The 26,314-nt window shown below is 38.2% G+C and overlaps 1 protein-coding gene across 6 annotated transcripts in view; it reads left to right on the top strand.

Annotated features, from left to right (window-relative positions):
• Window positions 1-888: 888 nt before the first annotated feature.
• Window positions 889-26,314, top strand: part of LOC114471872 (triple functional domain protein-like) — a 145,821-nt gene continuing 120,395 nt past the window's right edge. For 3 of the 6 annotated variants that reach the window (XM_028460842.1, XM_028460843.1, XM_028460841.1), the window contains exon 1: window positions 1,053-1,470. In XM_028460842.1, the coding sequence (XP_028316643.1) occupies window positions 1,401-1,470 (70 nt within the window). In that variant the 5' untranslated portion in view covers window positions 1,053-1,400. Of the gene's footprint in view, window positions 1,471-26,314 lie in introns of all 6 variants that reach the window. The other 3 variants (XM_028460847.1, XR_003675038.1, XM_028460844.1) reach the window with 3 other exon arrangements.

Raw genomic sequence — 26,314 nt, 5'->3', positions numbered from 1 at the left:
TGGGCTTTATATTTCTTCTAACTTCTTGAGTTACAATTTTTGGGGATTTGCGCGCGGGGTTTGGGGTGCACAGCGGCTTTACACGTCTGCCTCTCAGCAAGAAGGTCCTGGGTTCAAGCCCTGGGGGTGGACACTTGGGTACTTTCTGTGTGAAGTTTGCATGTTCTCTCCGTGCTGTGTGGGTTTCCTCTGTTGACTGTTGATTGGAGACTCTAAACTCTGGTTTAGCATCAAAGGTGAGGCTAAATTATGTAGTTTGTTTTTTTTTCTTCTTCTTTTTTTTCTTAAATGTACACTAAAATGTTTTTCTAATTTAGGTCAGTCATTGGCCAGTTTAGGTCACGTGACTAAGACTAAAACTTACCCTAAACCTAACTCTAAAGCTGACCGTAACCCTAAAACGCTACGTACTTGTACCTTGTAAACGTACCAATAGCACCGGGGGTTGTTCGTAGAGCAACTGTACAAATAGACACTTTCTAAATTTAAAGATTAAGATTAAGAATTAAGATTAAAGATTAATGTTAAAGTGGAAAAATTAAAGATTGGGATTAAATCGGGGTTTTGGCCTTTATTGGCCATATATGTTTTTTTACATAAATGAAATTTTTCTTCTGCATTTAACTCATCCCTGAGGAGCAGTTTAACTGTTAAAGTGTATCTTTTCTCGCATTTTGTGGAGCCTTTAATGGATTAAATAACTCAAACTAAGGCCCCCACAAAACAAACGGCCCTGGATGGATGGATAATTAGATGCTTCAGTTCCATGATCCACCAGTAGGTGGCCTCGGAGATCCAGCTCAGAAAACAGTAGAGCAAGGAAGGAGAACTACGACCACAACAACAGAGCAGATCTTTCCTGTCAACCCATTATCCTGAATACTTTACTAATCTATTCTACACTACAGGATAAAGTTGTCCCAATAGTTACTGGTATTCAAACAGAGTCAGTGTAAACAGTCTGAGCCATTAGTAGGTTATTTAAATGTTTAATCCAGTTCCTTCCCACAGTGTTTGAGACAGTAAGTGGTCTCATCCATCCTCACACACATTGCTCTCAGTCACATTGTGTTATGGGTTTGATCGGCCTACATTTCTCTCAGTCCGCCGCCGTTGATCCGCCGTCATCGGCCCAGCCCTTCCCCTCCTCTGCCCCCCTCTGGTGACTCTCCCCTCGGCTCCGCTCCGAGCAGGAACCCGGTGCCCCCGACTCAACGCTCCCAGTTACCACCCCCAAGATGGAGGTCTGCAGATGGCACTGCTAGCGTATTCCCGCAACCGCCTGTGTGGCTTTGCTTTTTATCAGGACGGGAGTAAGTGTGTGTGTGCCATCTTTGTGTCCCGTGTTCTGGAGGATCTACCCGGGGGACTGTGAGCTCCAGGTCCGGGTTGTGGCAACCATGAGCTCCGGAGAAGGAGCGGAGGAGACGACTAAGGACGCCGGTGACATCGATGCGGTCTTTAAAGCTGGTAAGAAATAAAGTGTTAGAGCTGATCCCTGTGGTCCAGATATACCAGCGACATTGTTTGGTCTCACACACGGAGGGATACAGTTAGATTAAGCCTCTGCTTTTTCTACCAACAGTCTTATAGTGTCCTGAAAACCAGCAGAAGTGACTCGCACTGCTCTATAAACCACGTAAATGTGTTGTTGGGACGACTTTGTGCCACTTCTACATTGAATTGTTGTGCTGCCAGCCAATGCTAGCTGGGGCGCTAATTAGCGGGTGTTGTGGTCCAATTTGTGACAGCTGTAACTGATGATCGACTTCCGGTAAAAGCTCCCAAATAAAACACAAAGACGCAACATTACGTGTCTCAGTAAACACAACATTGGCGGCTAAGATTCAAGTCTGGAGGCATTTTAGATTTTGTTGGTTTAAAATAAAATAAAAAACAAAATTGTCTTGAATGCTCATCTTAATTGCTGTACTTGGGCAGTTTTAAAAAGCAAAGCCTTTTAAAACCTCTCTCACTGCGAAGATGACACTTTGATGATTTAATCTAAGAATGGCCTCTAGTACACCACAATAATTCACCACACAGCCAGTAATAACCAATATTAAACTACAGTATTACTTAATATCCAAAGACTTCATCGGAAGTCGGTCACCGGTGGAAATGTTAACCAGTCGGGACAAAACATCGGGTTCCATTTCCGGACACCTCTTAGAACAATTGGAGTATTCCTATGTTGGACATATATTACGGTACATTTTATTTTCTAATTTCTACATTGCATTAGCCTCGACTCAGGTTAAAATATTGAATCCAAACAGCTAGGACGAAGTCGTTGAACATATGTTCAAATTTACAAATGTGTTAGGTGTAGATGCATTCATTTTTGTTATAATTTATAATAACATGGTGTTCCAAAAAAAGTACATTATTATTAAGTGTACACAAAAAAAAATAAATCATATATTTTAAAAATGAATCTGGCTAAGGCTGTCCGACAATGGACACAGTGCTAGCTTTGTAACCCAGTCAATCCCTGGTGAATCCTGTCTGCCTGCTAACGACTGTTAGCCGCTTAGCTCCGCTGGCCTGGCAGTGACAAAGCCGGTGTAGTGTACTGACTGTATACCGCTGTATGCGGCTGGTAGCACGGGTCAACATGTGCGTGTGTGGACTTATTAGAGCCCCGCTAACTCTTTGTTTTCCGTGTGCCGCGCTGTCATAACACAACGCTACATGTTCAGCTATGTAAACAATACACGGCGTGGCACGGAGAGCCATAGCTCAGGGTGTGCACTGCACTGCACTGTACCGGGGAAGCTAGCTCAGGACCTCGGACTGTGGAGGCCAACGTTCTCCCCTGGAACACAGCGGGCTTTCCGTACACTTTCGGAGAATTGACCCCGACCTAACCAACAAATACACAGTTCAAACATCAGAGTTACAGCCAAGGGATTTAGTTATATTGCTAACATTCGCAAAGTAGGCTAATTTATCACAAATTCCCTACATGGGCCTGTAGTGATTTGATTGACTACAACAATGGATCGTAAACGGGGGTCCTGCACTGCAAAAACTCCTTTACCATTATGGAAACACTAAATTATGTACATTGGCCACTTTTAAGAGCTTTCAACTTGTTTGTGAAGGCTGTTCATCAGGTTTAGGAATGCATTTCTGGGAGCTCTTGACCATTCTTCCAGTAAGGTCAGGCAGTGATTTTGAACAAACGTGTTTTAAACACACTTTGCAATGTGCACAGCTCAATAATACCAAATCTTGTGATGGAAACAAGCCCCCCCAAAAAAGGGCCAATGTCACTTTTCTTCATGTGTGATTATTTTTTGAACAGTATATTGACAGCAAATGCCCACAGCAGACACATATTTTGTTTAAAAGTAGGGATGTCCCGATATAACTTTTTTTTTTTACTTCTGATACGATACCGATATTGCATCCTTGGGTATTGGCCGATACCGCTCCAATACAAATAAGTCATACTTTTATTACTTATTTTGTAATGTGGAATGTTAGAAAAGGCTTGATCAAGCAATGTTACTCAAACCGAGAACAATAGTCAACAATTTAAGTTCACTTCAGTTATATTTTACTGTCAGTATATGGTGGGAACTACTGACGGCGGGGACAAAAACAACAAAAACTTATCGGTGCGCTTATATCAGAGATTTTAGATGCAGTCCGATAAAATCCGATATTTGTTTTCTGGTTGATTTTGAACCAATATCCGATATTAATATCGGATCGGGGCACCCCTATTTAAAAGTCAGATTAAAAGAAAGACGCAAACACTGTATGTGTCCATCCTTAGTTCACTTGTTTGCCTTGTACCAATGTGTTTTGAAGCAGTGAAACTAGCTGTTGTCTCTGCCGAAAGTTGGCGATTTGTGCACTAGTGTGCATGCTTGGTTGTCAAGAGATCTTCAGGGTCTGTTGATGTTGTTTTTGCTTTGTTTAATACAACCATTGGTGAAACACAACAGAAAACCAATGTCGGTTTTCTTTAAAATGCATAAACAAATAACTGATATCTGTTCCAGCAGGGGTTATACAGAGATCAGATGTTGTAGGATGTTGCTGTTATCATAAATAGAGTAACGGTATGGTTTAATCACAGGTGTGAAAGGCCAGATGCACATGTTGGTGTTCTTTCTCTGGAACCATCTATTAAACCTATTTCCTTATTTGTAATTATCACAGGGAAGTAACACCTATAAGCAGGAAGTAGCGCCCCTTGAAGTTAGGGGTGCAAACTCTTACCATACGAGTGAACGAACGACTGAGAGTGGTGATCCTCAAAGATTCTTACAAAATCAGTTTGAATGTCAAGTGTTTTAAATGCATTTGGGGTAATGAAGAGATTACACCACCTCTCATAGTTTGAGAGGTGTCTGAATACTTCTGGTGATATTGTGTAGTATACTCATCTGATGCTCATAGTTGTTTACTTTGGTAAAAGGGAAGTTTTAGGGCAAATAATGAGTTAAATTTTTAATTTTTTTGGACATGTTTACAACAAGAACCCTGATTCTGGTTGAGCCTGTTTGTGGGTCTTTGGCGTGATGGTACTTGTGAGCCTTTGGGCTTTGTTTCCATATTATGCCAGATATCTCTCTTTAGCTGCAGGTAGTGCTACACCATTTTAACCAACAAGCTTTTGTACCTTTTTACCTTTACTGCCCATGTAGAGTCTTAGGCCTTTGTTAAGTATCAACTTACTGACTGTACAGAGATTCAGTTCTATGTTTGATTTTTTTTTTTGAATGATTTGATAAGATACACTTGGGTCATTCCATGTCATTTCAACACATTTACAGTACCTACTACCTCCCATGCACTTCAACATTTTTTTGAAACTTTTTACCAATTGTTCCTTAATAATTCAGTTGGCATAGTGTAAATCTAGTTTCGCTCGTCCTTATTTTTCTTCCAATTCAGCTTCCAATATTGCAGGAACTACAACACATAGGAAACTAAAATTTGGTATAGTACAGCTCCACCTACTCTCTCAGAATATACAAAAAGCATTTGCTCTACATCCGATCTGGTGGACGTGTCAGCTCCTTAAAATTGGAAAAAAGTTTTTTAGGGTTTCAGGCTCGAACATGTTGGGGCCTTCAGTAAACAACTTTGCATTGTCCCTCAGCTCCATATAATTTGATCAGCTTTGAGCTATGTATATAGACTGTTTAAATCACTGATTAGTAACATATATGCATTGGTTCTTGGGTGACAGTCTCTTAAAATCCATAAAAATCCTTTTTTTGGGAATATATGAAATAATCTGATCTATTTTAATTTATGGTATAAAGATGACTGTTTCTTGGGATTTAAAATAATATTCCTTTATGCGACTCCTTCTTCTGAAAATTCTTTACATGAGGTCATTGTAGCTTGTCTCTGTGTCTTAAAATAACATGTTGTTTATTAGTTTTTCACTCCTAACATAAAAAATAAGTTTTCCCAAAATCATCTGGTGGTAAACAAATGCCCACTTAGTCTGAAACATGCAAACTATGATATATGGGTGACGTTCTGTTCACCAGCTAGTTCACAGCTGCTCTGGCTCACGGTCGCGTGTGTGTGTGTGTGTGTGTGTGTGATTGTTATGGTAGAGCTTTGATTTTGATATACAGTCAGAAGAATGTAAACAAGAACGGGAATGCAGCGAGCTGTCAGTCAGCCTCTGGCTTCAGTGGTTTTGTGTCTTGTGCGATAATAAGCCACAAAGGAAAACTCGGTGTCTGCGTTGAGCCGATCCTGATGACTTCCTCTTTAGGAAAGAGGCTGGAGGCATTCTGTTCACCCCCTCGCAACCACACCTATGTAGGTTTTGTTGATGGTAAGAAGCTGCTGCCGTAAAGTCCTATTACAATACATCAAGCTGATGCAATATCCACTGTTTAGAAATGTGGTTTTATACTGGTATTATTGTTTAAATAATAACTTAGTTTCGTGAATATGTAGACACTGAAATAATCTCTATTAGGAGAATAAACCGCCACATCTTTTTTTGTCACAGAGAATGTAACCTATTCCGCTAAAATTTGGGGAAACTGCCATTTGCTTGCATGTGACATTGAAACTGGATTTAGAATGTCTAAAAGTAGAACAGGCCAGGAACATAAACTGTCCCTATATGCGGATGATCTTCTGTTACTTACTGCATATCTGACCCTCTGAATTCTGTTCCTTATGTCTTTACCATTTTTGATCAGTTTAGTCGTGTCTCGTGTTACAAATTAAAAGCAGACTACATTTTCTTAACAAATTTTCAATTTAAAGTAAAATCTGACTATTTAGTTTATCTGGGTATCAAGGTTCCCCGAGTCTTTAAATCACTTTATAAAGAACACTTTGAGTCACTGCTTGATAAGACAAAAAATGATTTGCATTTATGGAATAATTTACCACTATCAATAATTGGTTGCATTAACTCAGTTAAAATGTAAATTAACTTTACCTTTTTCAATGTATTTTACTTTATATCCCAAAAAGTTTTTTTTTGGCTGTTGACAAACTTATTTCAGCATTTATTTAGAATATAAAGTCTCTGCGAATCCGCAAGGAATTTATGCAAAGACTTAGGCCATCGGGGCATCCTTTCCCTACTTAACTTCTAATTTTATTACTGGACAGCAAATATGCGGAATATCCTTTATTGGGTTGGTGACTCAACGCTTAAGACTCCGTCGTGGATCCACAACTGAGTCAGCTGGTTGTGGGAAAACCTCCTTACCAGCATTGTTAAGTTCAGCACTTCCATTGGAATTATATCTGAATGAACCCAACCTCTTGCTCTATGATTCTCTTGAAATCTGGGTTCAATGTAGAAAGACATTTGGTTTACATACCATGTCAATTAAAGCCCCCCTGTACTCAAATCACATTACCACCATCCCTAGTTGATTCTGCTTTCAAAATCTGGATCAACTTAGAGTTACATTCATTTAAGGATCTTTTTGTCGACGGAAATTTGTCATCATTCGCACAGTTAACTGAATTACATAATATTCCCGGACGCATTTCTTTCGGTATCTACAAATGCATAACTTTAGAAGCAGTAGATGTCCCTCTTTTCCGAATATTGCAGAGTCAGCAACCTCGGATGACGTTTTGGATGTTGATATTCCTAAATTTACATAATTCTGTTATGGTCGCAATCCCCATCTCTCGCAATAATAAGATCACACTGGTAAAAAGATCTCTGGGAGGCGATGCAACGGAAAGTACATTACATTCATCTTCTGTTTTGTGCTAGACATGGCCTCCTTCAATTTAAAGTTCTTCATCGTCTACACATCTCTAAGGACAAATTAGCCAAATTTAACCCAGGTACTGACCCGCTGTGCAATCGCTGTAAATCGGACACTGGCACACTTATCCATACATTTTGGTTATGTCCCAATTTGACCAATTATTGGACATCAATATTTCACACACTGTCAGAGGCGTATAGAATCAAACTTGCCCCAAATGCGCTGACTCCACTCTTTGGTTGTGTTGCCTCAAAATATCACTATTCCAAAACTGTGCTCTCATGCAATAACCTTTGCCTCTTGGTTGGAATGGCGCCTCATCCTCTTAAGGTAGAAACAGGAAACTTCCCCCACTCATGACCAATGAATAACTGATGTAATGAGAGTTTTACATATCGAAAAAATGAAGTGTTACTGTTCACTAATGGGCTAAATTTCAAAATTCAATGAAACATGGCAGCCATTTCTGAAATACATAGAAAACTATAAAATAAGTGGCATTCCAACATAATAGGTTAATTGATAGAGTATCCGTGACTGTCTTATTTTCTTTGTGGTCTGTTACTGTCGCTCTCATATACATATAGATTGGTATTTTCAGTTGTTTGTTTTATTTTTTTGTTGTTTTTTTCTGCTGACTTATTTTTATTTACGCTTTAATGTGATTGTCATGGTTTTTGTTTCTGAAAAGACAAAAACTGCAGCCAATAATGTATGTTCAATATTATCTGTAACTTGCTGTTGAAAATATGAAATACAATTTATATATATATAAGAATGTCTAAAAGTAAACTGCATGATATGTGTGTATTTGTCCTGTTGTTGGTTTAGTCCTATACCCACAAAAAGACATTTATTTTGCAGTAGTCTGGCAATAATGTTTAATAGTCTCTGCAGCGAAAGCACAAAGTGTATTCCACTATTGTAGTTGTGAGATGAGGTTATGGTTATTGAGCATGCAATTATATTCTGCACATCATCGTTAAAATAAAGGTTTTCTACGTGATGATAGTTAGCAGCTTGCCGAGCTTGGGCACTTTAACTAAACAATAAACCACCAAATGTGTTGAAAAATGGGAAATACAGAAGTGCTATGATGTAAAAAGTGCAGATTTTTTTTCTTGACATTACATTTGTCTTTTTATGTCTGTCACACAAGAAAAGCGCATAATACTTTTTATTTTGTCAGTCCATCCAACTGCTAATGTCATTACATTAATGTTAGAGAATGAAATGGAAATAAAGCATAGAGATATTATCACCAGAGAGACAAGTGCAAAGTGGCCGTTCTAAGGAAGTTACTCGTGCAAAAAACATCTACTTCCAGTACTGGTTGTTGATCACACAGATCATAGTTGAGGTTGGCAATTTCAGAGAAACCTGCAGAAACGACTCTGAATTGAACCGTACCCATCTGAGTTGGTCTCAGTCTGCTCTTTTTGGCGCTCTTCAAAAAACCACATCCTTTTTGTTCCTGGATGGCAGGTAGATGAGCTGAGAGACAGTGTTTAGTCCTAGATATTTGACCTAAATATGTGTTAGTTTGAACTTAAAGGATTGCTGCTCGAAGAGAATTGAGATATTTTAATAGATGTTTTGAATACATGCACCAAAAATTCGGCCACTGAAATTCTTCAGCCGAAAATGCACTTTTGGGCCATTTTCACCCGAAACACTTTTTTCACCAAAACAACCCGTTTGAAACAGGATGTGGCAAAGAGGCGAGTAAACACCACAACCAGTGCACTGTGTCTTGATAGGAGCCAATGTGTCTGCGTTGTTGATGTATCTCAACGACTTTGAGACAGAGTGAACCATTAATATTAATTCATGTAATTAATGTATGCAATTAATTAATTAGTAATGTATTTGCGTAAATTGAACCTCACTAAAATAAGATAAAGTTTATTTTAGCGAGGTTAATACACAGTCACAGCCATAAACAAGATGGTACTCTTTGCATAAGCATTTTTTTCAGAGTTTCGGTTTTTGGCCTTGGTTTCCTCATTTTTGTTTTCGGCCAAGAATTTTAATTTCATTACATCTTTTAAAGGGGACATATTATGCAATTTTGTGCCGATCTCCATTTGTTCTAAGAACCCCAAAAACATAGTATTTGAGGTTTTTTTTCCCAAATTTGCCTGTTTTACAGAGTTTTAACCCTCTGAAAAGTCACTTTCTGAGCAGTTCTAAAAACGGGGTGTTTTGGGGCCTACTTATGCATATTCATGAGTGCGTGTCAATAGACGCTGACTCACTTCATGTCTTGCTCTTTTACAGGGTGATCAGTGATCACCAAAGTTATTTTATTTTTGCTATCAACACACTGTTATTGTTTTCAGCCAAAAAACTGCACATTACAGTGAAACACATTGATATTTAAGCGGATATTGTTATTGTGAGTCCGTCTCAACGCTTCAAGGCCTGTGTTTATCTCAGAACTCCAAGAGCAGAGTACATCTCCGCATGAACAAATAGTTCTTACACTACAGTGTACGTTCATTGTGGAGGTGCGGCACCGGCAGCAGGAAAGTTCTGTATTTAGTTTTACCGGTAGCCATCACTCCTTCGCTAGCGAGAAAAACAATGGTTGGGGTGGAGTCCATGGGTGGAGTTACCAGTGGAGTGTATTTTTTTTCAATAAGCACTTGTGATAGGTGTAGGTGTAGAAGAGAAGAAGAGCTCCGTGCATGTAAGTACAGGCAACCAGGATCAAACTGCTGCTCTGAGCTCTTGGCGTGACACCATCACTTATACTGCTGCCCTGAGCAGCAGTTTGATCCTGGTAACCTACGATCCTATGAAGCAGCGGAGTTGGAACTGTCGCCCCCTGCGGTCACAGATTGTTTTGGCTAATAGATTTTGTTCATCAAATTATGGTACACAAAAGAGGAGAACATGCAAACTCTACACAGAAAGGACCCAAGTGTCCATCTCAGGGCTTGAACCCAGGACCTTCTTGCTGTGAGGTGGACGTGCTAACCACTAAGCCCCAGTGCACCTCCCTGAATACAATATTATGATATTAGGTTTCAGATGCAAATCTTTGTGGTCATTGTCTTAGTTCAAATGACTGTCTAATGATGGTTATAGCTTAAAGTTCTTTTACAGTCCTTTAAATCGTGCATTGATTCATAAATCACCAATTTAGCTCAAATTTGAGTTTTGATGGTAATGATATCTGGGTCACAAACCGTTCTACGTATTCCGTACTAGTCTTATTCTGGATTAGGGGACTAAAACCAGAGGTGGAAGCCCACTGCAGGTCGTTTTTATAAAATGAGCCATGTGTTGCATTGAGTCCCCCCACTCTATTTTTTGTTTTCCTTGTAAGCTTCCTCTATGTACATCTGGTAGTCATGTTCTGACATGCATAGGTTTGAGTGTCTTAGTTGCCAAGGGCTCTAGGCTTTTTCTCTCCCCCTCTCCCTTTTACCATCTCTCTGTTCAACATTTATTCTTTCTTTCTCAATCCTGGTCTGTCAACTTTCTTCACTCCGTCTGACTATTTAAGCTAGGCGTGGGTGATAAAACAATAACAGTGCACAGTATATCATGACGTAGATGTGATAAATATCAATAGAAAATATATGTGCTAGATAATTTTACTCAACTCCTTTAGAAAGAAACTCGAGGGGGAAACAGACTCAGAACCGCAAGGCATTCTGGGGGATGTAGGCAGAGGATTGGTTTTAGCCTATCAACTGTAGCTTTGCACTGTAGCAGTTTGAAGTTTCACCCACTAAAATGATTTGAAGTACTGGGGCCAATATTGTTACATGTACCAGGGCAGCCTCAGAGATGATGAACCAGCTGGTTTTCCTTCCCTAAAGCCTGCAGTGAAGCTATGGTTGAATAGTGCTTGTGAGTTATTATTTTCATAAGATGGTTTAACATTTCCATGGTTTTGTTCCATGCCAGATTATCAGACAACCTCATGTTTTTTTATATTTCTATTTGTATATTGCTACATATTTTTCGGTTTATTTTTTTATTTACATTTTTATTTTTTTTTGCCGGTTTAATACTGATATATTACTATTTGTTTCATGTCAGAGATGTTAGTTTTACCTCCGGTGTGCACTGATTTATTATTACAAAATACTTTGCACATTTTGTTTAATGAAGCATTTATTTAAAGGTCCAGTATCATGCTGTTTTTCACCCATCTCCATTTGTTCCAAGAACCCCAACAACATTGTATTTGAGGTTTATTTTCACAAACTTGCATGTTTTTTTTGGGCCTTCATGCATATGCATGAGTAGGCATAAACACTCACAGCAGCAGGAGAGTAAATCATTATCGTTTTTCTTATCATCCTCACCTCTTCTGACCACAGAAATAGTCAATTTAAGATGATAGTTCATTGTTTTGTCCGATTGCATTGGGTCACAAACGCGTCAGATCATCCCATAAAGGTGATATAAGGCGATGTAACAGCTGCTAAAAATGAAACTGATTGTGAGCGCTCATGCTGCGCTTTGGATTATCCTTAAACTGAACGTAGCGATATGTACTGTGATGTTAACTGTGATATCAACCTGCCTTCGCTATGTTTGTTTTACCTGTGAGGTAGTTTGAGAGGGAGGAGCTCACATTCTTGTATAGGGTAGGAGGAGCCTAGTCTATTTGTCCTAGTCTTGAGTAGGAGTGTGACGAGAGCTCGATACGGCGATATATCGCAATATTTTTCCGCACGATTAATTATCGATATGCTCCCGCTAAGTATCGATTTTTATTTATTTTTTTAAATTTTTTTTCAAAACCTTTTCTGCTTTTTCACTAAAATGTGCAGTAACGTCTTCACAGAAATCAGGAACCAATATATTTTTTACTGTAATATTGCACTATAATGCACTATTGGAGATACTTTTTTGTTTACATTGGTATGTTGACACTTATTTACAGAAATGTTGCACTAAAATAGTGTCACTGTTCATAAGACACTTTTTCAATTTATTGCCTTTCAGAGATGTAAAGTAAAAATTGTATTATTTCACTTGATCTTTTTTATCTTATGTCATAGATTATCGTAGATTGATTTCTGACCAATATATCGGTAATCGCAGTATTGTCATATCGTGAGATAATCGGTATCGTGAGCTTTGTTGCGTGTATCGTGACATATTAATTTCATACATAAGGCGCACTGTCAATTTTTGATAAAATTAAAGGATTTTAAGTGTGCCTTATTGTCCGAAAAATACGGTAATTGATTTTTGATCTTAATAGTTTTTTTTTTTTTTTATTAATTCGAAGATCTCTTTTTTTAAAGGTTAAAGATTACATTTAAATGTATATTGGTCTTTATTTAGAATAGGTAAAAAAAAACAAATCTATAGTTATCGATATCGACTGATATGAAACATTTATATCGTGATCCATTTCCTTCCAGGCACATCACTCAGCACTAATTTTAGCCCCTCCTCCTTCTCAGTCTTGTTTTGTCCTGTTTGGCCTATTTGTGCTGATGTAAACTAATAAAAGAGAGCGGAAAAATAACAAACCTCCCGTGGTTTTCTAGTTTGGAATTAATACCTTAGCACTTGTAAGGAGGGAGTTTTGTTGTGGCACGCTGTCAGTCATCTACTTATTCTACTTCAAACATCTTTTTGCCTACCCTGATGACTAAGGGGCTGATTTACTGTGGAGCTGGTACAGTTATTACTGATTGGTTGGTTGGTAGTCTACAATGTTAATTTAAAGTACTAAATTTACGACCCTGGTTGCAGAGCGCACGTGACTGAGTGCTCAGAGGCTGAAACGGGTCGTTCATAAACAGGGTCGTATGTTTTGAATGGCCATCTGTGTGAGTGTGTGTGTGTGTGTGCGAGTGCGTGTGTGTGTATTAGACATGAAGAAGAGAGAGAAATCGGATCCAGCTCCCATTTATGACTCAGGTCCATTCACAGAGGATGTGGTGCGCTCAAACACACACACTCAGACTAATGGGTATCGATCGAGGGGATGGAGACTGATTGAGGTCCCTCAGTAAAGGTTTTCCTCTGGGCTTTTATTTGCCAAGTCAGAAGCAGAGCAGAAGCTACAGCGAAAATGCTGAGCAAGGTAGATTTACTAAATGCCCCGTGTTTATGGGATTGGAACTAAGAACAGTCTGACAGGATTTTAATGATCAATACCAATTACTGAGGCCATGTTTCGGATCATTACACGTTTTTGAGTCATTCTTTGAAGATTTGATCACAGAAAGTAATGCTCGTAGAACTATAAAGCTGGGTTCCTCAACCTTAGGGTCAGGACCCCATTTGGGGTCTAGAGACACTGGGAGGGGTTTGTTAGATGCCTTCAAGAAACTAAGAATATTTTCTCAACAATTTGAGCTCATTTTTGCTTATTTTTACCCTTTTTTTTTTTTGCAACTCCAACAAACGTTTTCTTGCCATATTTTTTGCTCTGTTTAATGCCTTTTTGATACATTATTCCCATCTCTGCCACTTCACCATCAAATTTCAATGCTTTTTCTGCACATTTCTTTCCACTTTCAAGACATTTCCGGCCCTTACAAATACTTCCACCACTTTTCCCACCTAATGTTGCATATGTTGATCCATTATTGGTAATTTTATCTTTTTTCACGATAATTCATGCTTATTTTCGCCAATTTAACCCCATTTACATTTTGTCACGTCCATTATGCACCAGTTTTAACCAATTATTCCTACTTTTTAAATTACATTAGCCCCCACCCTCCCCCATTTCTGCAGTAAACTAAACATCAAGAATGACCAGCTACTTTTATTCAATCTGAGCATAATTATTTTCCTTAGTACTGAGCGATGCCACACACCTGCCATGTAAATATCTGCTACTTTTTGCTTATAAGTGCATCTTCCACTTTAATAAATTGATAGGACACAAATAAGCATTGTTGGGATAGACATACTTTTATGTATTTTTATTTGCTGTAAACACGGTCGTGTTTGGCACACAAAAGCTCAGGAGAGTGTTGTGGAATAACACGGATAATAACTGAGCATTTCACTCTTGGTTATAACAGGGTCATTCACACCCATCTGCAGCTTGTTACACCATGAACGTAGAAGCAAATTTACAGTTCTCTACATGTTACAGCTATTCATAAACTATAAATAGGGCTGGGATAAACGATTACTTTTTAAACAATTAATTTAGCAATAATTTTTTTCGATGCATCGATTAATCTAACGATTAATTTTTCCAGTTCAATTTGATTATCGATTATCTCCCCATTAATTGACTAAAAGTAATTTACACATGTTGATTTACATATCTAAAATGAAAAAAAAAAAACATGAATTCCTTAACATTGCAATATCCGTTTATTGCTCTTCAACTCAAAATTCCAAAATAAAGTTTAAGTAAGAATATTAAAGTACAAAATAACGCATTTTACCTTAAGAAACCTTGAGGAAGTTTAAGGATAAAATAAAAGGTCACACTGCAAAGGAAAAACTCCACTAGATGCTTAAGAGTACAGCAAACATACATTGTGTTTAATTTACAAATCAGGACGGAGTACTAGGGTATCACAGTGGTATGTAAAAGGTTTCTTTCATTGCATGTGCGCGTGTGCGGCTGCTGTTGCCGCTGCTGCCGCTGGTGTCACAGCGGGTGTTTCCGCCTTGTCCCGTCGATGCGCTGCCGTCCGGTCACACCCTGGATAAAGGACGAGGTTTACGGGGAACAGCGATCCTTCGACGAACGAGTGCATGTCTTCACTGCCTTGTACTTTTGAAACTTGGAGGAGCCACTTGCGTTATTAGTCACGGCAGGCGTAGACTGTGCGATTTTTGGCCCATTTTGAGCCAATTTTTGACTCGTGCTACTATTTTGTGGGATCGTGCGAGTCTCTGCTAGATCGTGTGTCGTGCATCCTGTAGCATACATGGGGTCACGAGAAGCGATTAACACCACACGACCAGCTCCCGATCAGCAATCGTAGGGTCGTAAGGATTTCAAACATGTTTGAAATCCAGTCGCTTACCGTAAACGCTCACACTGCGCATGCGCGAACACCGTAGGACCACTGTAAAATTGACGGACTGTATTGCCCAGCCAGCTCCTGGTCCATCACATCGCCGTCTTTTCTTTTTTAAAGCTCTTTTTGCTGAGATTTGTGAGCGTCTCTCCACTTCCAGGTTTTTCTTCTTCGTCTGTTTTAATGGCGACGCTTCAGTGTTCTTCTTCTTCTTCTAATTTGTACGTTGCATTTCCGGAAACAAGACCCCGACGTGTTGTGTATGAACGTACAGCGTGAGCAGTGTTGGTCCGTCCAGTGTGAGAACATGCATCGTGAGCTGCGCACATTCGGGCTCTGCGTCTGAGCAGTTTGAGCTGGAGCTGAGTGCAACGATTGAAAAAATCGCACAATGTATCCCAGCCTTTATTCTTTGTCAAAGTAGTAGAAACTGCCTTATTCCTAGTTTAGCTTAATTTTAGTGTTTTCTGGTGAAAGATGAACAAGTCAACATTTGAGGTTAGGAGTAATCTCTGAGTATTTAAAGTTTCCACTAACCTTTTAAACCCCTGGTTGTCAACAACAAAAAACAGCCGTAACTGCGCAACGTACCATAAATGATGATGAGGAATCACGGTGTGCTCTTTTTAGTCGGCACATGCTTTGTGAAATGATCAGCTTTCTGTGGCACTTCTCTAGATCTTCTCCTCTCGCTGTCGCACAGCGCTTTGTTACGGCGTACCGCTCTCCACCGCCTTCCTCTGCCAATGTAGCCATTATTATTACTCATGCACACTTTAATATCACATCCTTCATGCGCTGCAGAGGGGAGCAAAGATGACGTAAGAAATTGAAGCCAGCTGCAAGGAAAATGTTGCTGTTTTGAGACCTTTTATTCAGCCTGGCAGCTTCCATCAAAAGCTAATGGATGCCAAGGTGAAAAGCTTTTTAGCCAAAGGTCAGAGATTAATCTGAAACATGGGGATGAAAAGAATAAAAATGGTCTTAGTTTGAACTGCTCCATTTAGTGTGGGATGTGCCTGTTATTTATTTATTTTTTTCATATTAGGCAGAAATATAACAACCCTGAGCCCATGGTAACACCAACACCAACAGTTACTGGGAAACCGTTAGTGACGGGGACAAAAGAGTCGATCTTCTACGAGAATGAAAATTTTTTTAGATTCAACTGTCAAACTGTTACTTTTCTTCTAGAAAATTGAGACGTGTCGGCACAATTTTGGATGCTAGCATTTAATATTGAACCTCTACAGCCCGGAGGACTTCTAATTTTAAATTTTAACAGGTGCAGGTACATGCGAAGCCAGGTCTCAGCCAAAGGAACAAAACAGACCTTTTTTTTTAATGTGCTCTGAGGTCAGTTTGAGTGGAAGACAAATAGGAAGGTTTTTCCATTTGTTTGGCTCATCTCGGTTAAAATCTGCCAGCAACGCAACATGACCTCAGCTCTGGTAAATCATTAGCATTCAAACAGTGTTATCAGTCTCCGAAGAGAGGAACGATACCTTTAACCATCATGTTTGAACAACCAACATTTAGCACAATGAAGATGTAATAGAATTTAAAGAACTAAGAATCAAGGTTCAAGACTGTTTCATCAACCCATTGTTTTTTTAAATTTCTTTATGGTTTTGACCTTTCTTTCACATGGATACTGTGCATTACAGTCCTCAAAATAGTGTTTTCTGGTTAGTGGAAAAGTTTTACAAGCTTAGCTGCATCAAAACCCTAAAAAACAAAGAAAGACGTAAGTGTACAAATGTAGAACTGATCATTTTCTATCTGGAAAATGTTTTTAGCTGAAGTTTTGTTGATTCAAATTGATAACCTTTCTTCAATGGTATAGCTTTTTGAATTGGCAATGATCTCTTTATGTGGGACCCCAGTTACAGATTTTGAACTAACCCACATTTTTTTAAATGATTTAGTTAAAAAACACTAAAAACTTTACATCAGGGGTTCGCGATCCCCCTACCCATGCAAGTCCTGGGTGGGGTTGGGGTTTTTTTTTTTTAGTGATTGGGAGAGATTGTAGGCTAAATCAGCCTGACTTTTTGGCTTAGCCTTTGATAGCTCGGGACCCTTTGATAGCGATCACTGTCACCTTGATTTATATCACCCATAATGACATCAAGTCCACTTGCAGTTTAACAAGCAAAACCTTGTCAAATACAATAAATGAGGCGAGGTGATTTTCACAAAGACATTTATTTATCCTCATACGTCAAAAATGCACATTCACAACAAACTAAAGTTCAAGGAATTATTCAGTCATTTAATAAACGAAGGGGCCGTCAGAACATCCTCTGAGTCTAAAGTCAGACTAACAAAACAACAGCAATTTTATGAAATATTCTGATTTGAATATATACAGTATTATAATTACTTAATCATTATTTTACATTTGTATAATGTGAAAATACAATAAGGATGTTGAAACAGTGACACCTAAAAACTTTGATTGACTAAAAACAAAGTAAATAGCGTCAAGAATATTTTTTTTCAACAAATGTGAATCCCATCTTCATACTGGGAACCCCTGCTCTACATTGTTTTCATTTCTTCACTTATAAACTTCATGTCTATTGTTCTGTCCATCCATCTATCCATCCATCCATTTTCTGACCCGCTTGCGCCTTTATTCAGAGTCTCAGGGATGTCTCATGTTGAACAGACAAAAACGTTATGCTTTTTCCATAAGCTTTATGTCTTCTTCTTAGACTTTGGTGCAAGCAGTAGAAATTCCAAAGCGTTACACAGAGAATTAGAGGAGGTAATATAGCATTTTGGTCATTTTTTTTTTTGTGTGTCATTGTGTAGATGAATGACTTTTCTTAGACATATTGAGTGTTTTGAAAACTATTTATGGAAGACTGTGCTTTGTGAAGTTACTGTCAGTCATTTACATCACATTTTGAAACGAGTCATTAAAATCACCTGACGTACATAATGGCTACCTAGAATTAACCTCACAGGTCAACCGAGCAAGTTCTCTGCACCAAGACTCCAGTCCATTTCGTTGTCTTATGCCCTATTCACACAGGATTAGTTTGACCTAGGGACCACATGTCATAAATAAATGACCCCCCAACGTCTGCTTTTTATGTGGCGAATTCGCACGGGATAACCAAACCCTGAGATTTTGCTGAATTTTACGGGCATCTGAAAACGTGAAACAGTGTGAGTTGATGTTAAAACAACTTTGCAGGCTTTTGACCACAGCTCGGTGCTGTTACTGCTAGCGCTAGCCAGCTGTAGAGAAACATGCTTTTTTTAGTTCAGAGAAACTAGTAGGGATGTAACGATTAATCGTAAGGAAGTTAAAAATCGATTAGGTATCACGGTTCATATCGATTCTCTGAAAATTGAATCGCAGTACTTTTTTTAAACAGCGCTATATATTTATCTTTCTCTTGTCCAAATGCTGAGGCGGCGGGCGGAATCTGCTACTAATTTCTTTCTGGCCGCCTTCTATTCTTAAACATGTTCATGTTTAGACATGTTTTGCACCGAAAGAATATCTGTAATATTACGTGATTATCTGTAAAAGTCACGTTTTTCTATTAGCTCTGTCTGCTAGCGCATCGCATCTCTTCTTCACTGCACAGAATACCTGCATCCCAACTGACCACTGGGTTACCAGCGCCCTCTGCTGGTCCAAATAGTTTATCAAGGGATTCTTTTGACAATGAAATATAGAAGGAAAATAGTACAATAAAGGAATATTTTTCAATCATCATTTGTGTGCATTCTCCATTCTTCGCCAAAAGTAGATAAACATGCGTCCCGGTGTCACGGTCTGTGTTTACCTCGTACTGAAATCGATTATGAGCATATATGCACATGCACACTACCAGAAAATGAATTTGTTAAAAAAAATAATAATTCAGTTTTGTTTATTTTTGTTTTCAAAGTGGATTAGGTTTGGGTTGCATGCGCGTACATATGCTCATAATCAATTCTAGTACGAGATAAACTCAGACCGTGACACCGGAAACAAAACAACGCGTAATCATGCATCAGATCCCGCCCACTTCTGTCCAAATCACAGAGAGGCCTATTGGTGTTGGATTAGTATTATCACAGGACCTCGGAGTTCAGCAAAATATAGTAGGCCATTTGCAGGGGAATATTTACTTGACAAATTACTGACATGGCCGATTCACACGGAATTAACATCACAGACATTCTCCGCAATTATTACAAATTGCATGTGGTCCCTAGGTAAAACTAATCCCGTGCGAATAGGGCTTTACCGTTGTTTAGCTAGCTTTAAATAATTATTTTGACTCCATTAAATTTGTATAAAAGGGCGGGGCTAGTAAAGCATGGCTTCTTTCCGTGTTATCTCATACTCATTCTTATCAGCTCATATTTAATGTGTTTATGAACATATGGATACATGAGAATCTCCGATCTTTTAAATCCTGGCTTTTACTTAGAATTTACAATAGATGATGAATTTGTGGGTAAGAGATGTGTTAAAGTTTAATGTTTATTTTTTCATTGGATCCCCATTAGCTTCCACTGTGGTGGTTGATAATCTTCCTGGGGTCCATTAAAACAAAAAAAAAGATTCTAGTACATTTAAGAACAGAAGATTTTTTTAAATATGAGTAAAGTTGACATGTCTTTCAGGTCCATAGGCAATTTATTCCATAAGTTAAAAGCTCTAAGAAAGACAGACATTTGTAATGTTTCAGTCTGTCCTCTTACTGACACTGTATCTGTTATATTCACTCCATTTAACTCCTCCTCTGACTGACCTACTGGCATTTTGTGGCAGTCGTGTTAACCATCCTGTGGTTTATGACTCTGGGCAACTACCGGATATGCCAACATGGCACAATCCTTCATGTTCTTTATGGCATTGAGTGCGTGATCTGAGTATCAATAAAAAGCTTGTACAAACCACTCACAAGGGTCAGGTTTACTTTGAAATGATGCTAGTGACGTATTCCTCTGTGCAAAGTCCAGGTTTAGCCTCTTCGCTGAATGGGCTGTTGAATGACTTTGATGAGGTGATCCATGAGGTGAATGTCTCATTGTAGCAGTGATAGTGTCCGTACTGTGTTTAGCTGTTGGTTACAAACAGAAACAGGAAGCAGGATATTATACACGTGAAAATGCAGATCAGAAGAAAGGTGATGCAGACAAGTTTTGTACGCAAGAGTCTTTTATTGTTGTTTTTTTCTTTACTGAAGAGTCAATTAACCCTCAGGGGACCTTTGAAAAAGTAAATCACATTCTTTAGGCTTAGGTACCAAAACGGTACCCTTCATAAAACTGTTGTAAATAATGTTGTAAATATTATTTCCCCCCCGTTTTTTTCATGTCAGATCTTTTCAACAACTTCATATCTAACCATAAATATAAAGTTTTCATCATATTTCTGTATTTTATTCCATTTTTATGCCCTTTCTGTCATAAAAACAAATTTTTTTCAATAAAAAAACACAAATGCATTTTTCTTTTCCAAAAATAAGGTGCATTTATTGGAAAAACCTACACTCTTTGAGCTTAGGTATCAAAACGGTACCCTAAAAGTGTCTTCAAAATGTCATATACATTTTTTTTTTCACATTAGATATTTTCAAAAAACTTCAGACCTAACCATAAATATATAGATTTTCATTATATTTTTAAACATTTTCTTTTTGCCCTTTTGGTCATAAAGACGAAAACATTTTCAATGAGAAATACATTTTTTTTCCCCAAAATAAAGTGCATTTTGTATTTTGAAGGTAGAAATTTAGATTTATTATGTATTTATTAGAAAACCACTGTTCTATGTCAGGATAACGGTATAACCAAAATATTTGGTGATAATGGGAGTCAATGGGGCCATATCGGAGTGTCGGTACATTCTATATCTCCTGTTCTATACATTATGAACATGATAATAAAAGAAAACGCCTGACCAAGGTTCATACAATTGGTCTTTAAACTGAACGAGATATTGGGAATTAAAAAAACTGAATAAGCAGAAGGTACACATTTGGTCCCCAACTCTGCCTGAGGGTTAAAGATATTTGGGACTGCTACAGTAACAGACAAAGACGGTGGAAAAAATGTGTTGACCTCACAGATTGGGGTGCTCAACTAAAATGGTTGGAAAAGCCGTTTCACGGCTTCGTGGCTAGACTAAACACTGCAATTTTTCAATCAGACGAGGGTGAGCGAAGCCATCCACAGCCATGCAGTAAAACACACTGCAGTGTTGGATTTGTTTGCAGCCCAAAGCTGAGATGATGTCAATGTGAACTTTTTTTTTTTATTGTAGCATAGTAATTCAATACAAGAGGTAGTACAAAAAGCAGCAGATCTAGTTTCAGAGAGAACTGGGTGAACTTCCCTGACATTCAAATAGTTGTGATGAGCTGCGTACGGCAACATGAAAAGACAAGACTTTTGAAGATCATTTCATTTTGTCGCAGACGTGTATGATGTATTCAGGATTTAACACAGATGTTGGGTAAATGGGATCTGTGGAGATTCTTCACGTGACAGCGTTTATGAACTAAAAAAAGCATGTCCGTCGTCACGCAGGAAGCACACTGAGTGTTTTTCCCATGCAGAGACTGTCTAAGTGGTGTGAAAAAAATCACATCTGCTCTCTGAAATGGGAAAATGTAATATGAGGTGTTGGAGCGCAGAGCTGTGTGTGGCAGCAAAGCCACGCTGTTAGCATGTTGGTGTTGTGTTGACAGCTCTAACAGCATTAGTCATGTTAGAGGTGAGAGTTCATTGGATTACACACGCTGACCTAATCTGATCTGAGCCCGTGTGTGTGTGTAAGCGGGTTCAAAAGTGTGTGTATGTCACACACATGGGGACTCGTTTATGTTTTATGACATTTAGTTATTTTTCCTTGTGTGATCTGTATCAACACATTTTCTTTTGGTGTAAAATTTGTAAAATCCTTTGTGAAATTTGTGAAAATATTCAAAGGTCAGTCTTACAACTTTAAAGTAATGACTCTTCTAAACAACTTTGTTGACTAGAGTTTTTGGTCATAGATTTTGTAAGTAACAATAACAAGACTATAACAGCATTGAAAACTTTATCAAAATATAGTGATATTTTCATAAACTAATAAAAACCAGGGGTTGACTGGCCATCTGCCATACAGGGCACCGTACCGGTGGGCCGTCGACCCAAAGCGGACCGGTCCGGTCTGCTACGTTTTGTTTTTTTTTTTTAACGAGCGAGTGGAAGCACACATGGTAATAGATTCTCAAAAATGGTCCAAAAGTGGCAAAAAACGTGGCAAGTAAAGAGTGAAAAGTGACTAAAATGGGCCAAAAGCAGTGAAGAGTTTCCAACAAATGGGCAAATAAAGAGGAACCAGGTGGTGTGTAATGGCAAAAGGTGTCTTAAATTGGCAAAATGTGGCAAACAGTAGTGAAAAAAGGCAAAAATGTGGAACAAAAAGAGGAAAAATGTCAGAAAAAAAGAAACAAGTGGTATTTTTTGGGTAAAAGTTAGCTTATTTGGATTTAAAGTGGACAAAAAAAAGGACAAAAAATAGGATAAAAGTGATATTTATTGGCAAAAGGAAGGTAAAGTCTGAGAAAAGTAAATTGACTTGATTTATAATGTATATTGTGCTTTATCCACACACTGAAGTTGTCTGAAAGCGCTTTACAATATCAGCTCGTTTACACATTCACCTTGCAAGGCGCTGGTCAACCACTGGGAGCAATTTAGGGTTCAGTGTCTTGCACATGGACACTTCGACGCATAGACTGAGATCGAACCCCCAACCTCTTGATTAGAAGACAACCCTCTACCACCTCAGCCATGGTCTCCCATGAGTGTCAGAACCTTTTTGAAAATGGCCAAAGAAAAAGTTTCTCGCTTTTAAGGTTTTCTGGGGGAAAAATATTTAAAATTAAGACATAAAGAGCCACATGTTGAGAGTCACTGACTTAACAACGATTTCTACATGGTGTCTCTTTGTTCCCAGTCCACCCCTGATAAAAACTGAACTATAATTTTGTCACATTGGATGAAATCCAATCAGAACTTGTGATTGTGTGGTTTTACACATTAACATTAATACTATCTGCTTTCTATTTTAGTTGACTATATCTGTGACAGATTTATTCGATTAAAGTCTTAATGTGATTTAGTTCACTAAATCTTGACTGTAACTGCAGTCCTAGTGACTAAAAATCTTTTGACTAAAATTAAGATGCATTTCAGTCAAAATACTAAAACTAAATAAGAATTTGCTGTCAAAAATCACACTGCTAAACAATAAACATATGCATTTAAATGCTTTTATATGTGATACGCTAAAATGTCCTATTAAATACAGTTTCTACTTCTGGAGCCCAGTTTTGTACTGTGTTTTGTAATGTTGATGGTTGGATCCAGGGTTTTTTTTTTGGGACGTAAAGCATATAAACTTTCCTAGACTTTAAAATGTATGTTGGCCAAAATTATGTTTATTTTAGCAGAAAACTGATAAACACAAAAACTTTACGGGAATTTTTTCAATATCCGTTCTTTGAAATCGAATTAATGTGATTTTGTTTACGAATTGAGGAAAAATCTAGACTGTTTCTGAAAAGAAAATCAACTCAATAATCTACATAGCACATCCCTTCAGTGTCTGGGGATAATATTGGTCGATATGATTATTTGAATAAGTGAAATCCTAAATTCCAATTGTTGCACACTATGTCACTTTCTGTGCATCTATAGTCACGTTCTTTCTCCAAGTCATTCTTGTTTCCTTTGGAATGTTCTTTGCAGGCTGTGTGTGGCTCAATATAAAAATGTATTACATAAGAAGTTTATAAACTGTGCCAATTAAAAACATGTTATGCATAGTCTAATTGTGACCTTAGAAAAAGAGTTTGGAATGGTTTCAATTTTTTTTTCTCTTGTTATGAAAGTGAATAAGGGAATTTCCCAAAGGTGGAGGCTTCTAGACTCTAGAAAAAATAGAAAAGATAATATCGTGCTTCGGAGCTAGATTTCCAGTCAAGTTTGTGCTTGTATTTTATTTTACATTAAATAAAAAAAGGCCAAGTAAAGTTATTGCAGAGCTCTCTTGTCTTTTTGCCCTAGTCCTATAAGGCAGCGGCTCAATCTCATTTCTCGGAGGAACCACAATCCAGCATGTGTTATGTTTTCCAACCATAACATTATATGTCAAGGCTTTCTGTGATTCTTTTCTTTCCAATCAAATGTGTTGGGAAAGGAACTTAGAATTTAAAGGTCTAGTATTATGCTATTTTTCACCCATCTCCATTTGTTCTAAGAACCCCAACAACATAGTATTTGAGGTTTATTTTCCTAAGCTCGCCAGTTTTCTGGAGTTTTAGCCCTCTGAAAAGTCACTTTCAGAGCGCTCTTAAAAACAGGCTATTTTTTGGGCCTTCATGCATATGCATCCTTTTCCTCCTCACCTTACATGGATAGTCCATTTAAGATGAGAGTCCATTGTTTTGTCCAACCACTGCATCACATTGGGTCATAAACACGTCAGATCATCCTAAAAAAGCAATACAAGGCGATATAACGGCTACAAAAAATGGAACTGCTCGCCCTACGCCGCAGGGAGGTAAACTCTCAACTATCAGCTAAGTCAAATGTTTCAAACATGAGATGCTACATCACTTTCTTGTCCTCCTTACCTCTTATGACCACAAAAATAGTTCATTTAAGACGATAATCCATAGTTTTGTCCTACAGCTACGTAGCATTGGGTCACAAAAAGCGTCAGATCATCCCATAAAGATGGTGTAACGGCCACTAAAAGTGGAACTGATTGTTGAGCGCTCATCGGTTAATCTATATACTAAATTATCTATATACCCTAATTATCTATGTACGGAATGTAAATATATTAATTGTGATATTAACTGTAATATTAACCTTCCTTTGCAATGTTTGTTTTACCTGTTAAGTAGTTTAAAAGGGAGGATCTCACACTCTTATAGGGTAGGAGGAGCCAGCAAACAGACATTTTTCAAATTGGGCCCTTTGAATGAGGCTCAAGGAATGTATATCACTGTAGCAAAACCATTATAAAGGGATTTTTTCATAATACTGCCTCTTTAAAAGAAAAAAAAAAACACTAGATATTGATCTTTGTTTGCCTGCAGTTATTCAAGATACTTTGTAAAAAGTCTAAAGGGATGGAAAGCACGCCTGGACTATGACTCCTAGCACAACCAGCATTTCAAATAATTGCATAAGAACATTTTTTGTATGAATGGATCTCTGCAACAGGGAACTATGATGGTCTAAAATCATGGAGGGATTGGGGGGAGGCGATTCAGGGAGTGACTCTGTGGATAATTTAATCGCAGGTGTAGTGCAGGTGATTAATCACACCTGTTTGATATATTGGAATTAAAAAGAGACCTACCTGCTCGTCTGGATCACACGCTGGTTTACACTCGTGCACTGGCGCAGCAGAGTTGGGGAGGGCAAAGCTAAGCTTACTGACTTTGTGTTACCTGGCAATAAAGTCTGATAAACAGCAAACGCCATTGTGTGCCTCTCTCTGAACACTTTCCTAGCAAGCAGTTTTGCTACAGACGCATAAGAGGACTGAACAATGAAGGTGGGTTAGGGGTTGCAACTTGCTTGTACGATAGATTAATTTCAACAATGCATTGCATAACGATGTAGTCATTTGAGACAGGCACACATCTTCCCAAGCCAAGTTTTTGCTTCAAGCATTTCAAAATGCAACAAGTTGTAACAGTGGGATACATCCAGATTTGTCATTTTCACTTTGACTTGGACTTTGACTGTGTCATAAACAAAGTTACACCACCTGTCGCATTACAACAGTATTTTTCCATGCCTTTTGGCTCAATGTAGCCACTTTGAGGGGCTACATGACAAACTGGGACCAATATGAATCTCCACGTCATCACCTTAAAATCACTCGTACTTCATATTACATAAGTGTGGTCAACATTTTATTTAGTATTTTATATTGTGCATTGTTGGAAGGTCAGTGCTAAATAATTGTTGTTGTTTTTTTAATTGATAATTTTTTTTTGAAGCAAATATTAATGTATGCAATTGCAGTGCTATAATTTTAGTGAGGTTAGTACACATGATATTCAT

This window comes from Gouania willdenowi, chromosome 11 (genome assembly GCF_900634775.1).
Source record: "Gouania willdenowi chromosome 11, fGouWil2.1, whole genome shotgun sequence".
In the NCBI taxonomy this organism is placed as follows: Eukaryota; Metazoa; Chordata; class Actinopteri; order Blenniiformes; family Gobiesocidae; genus Gouania; species Gouania willdenowi.
The sequence above is the reverse complement of the archived record's forward strand: the minus strand, read 5'-3'. Positions and strand labels throughout refer to the sequence as shown.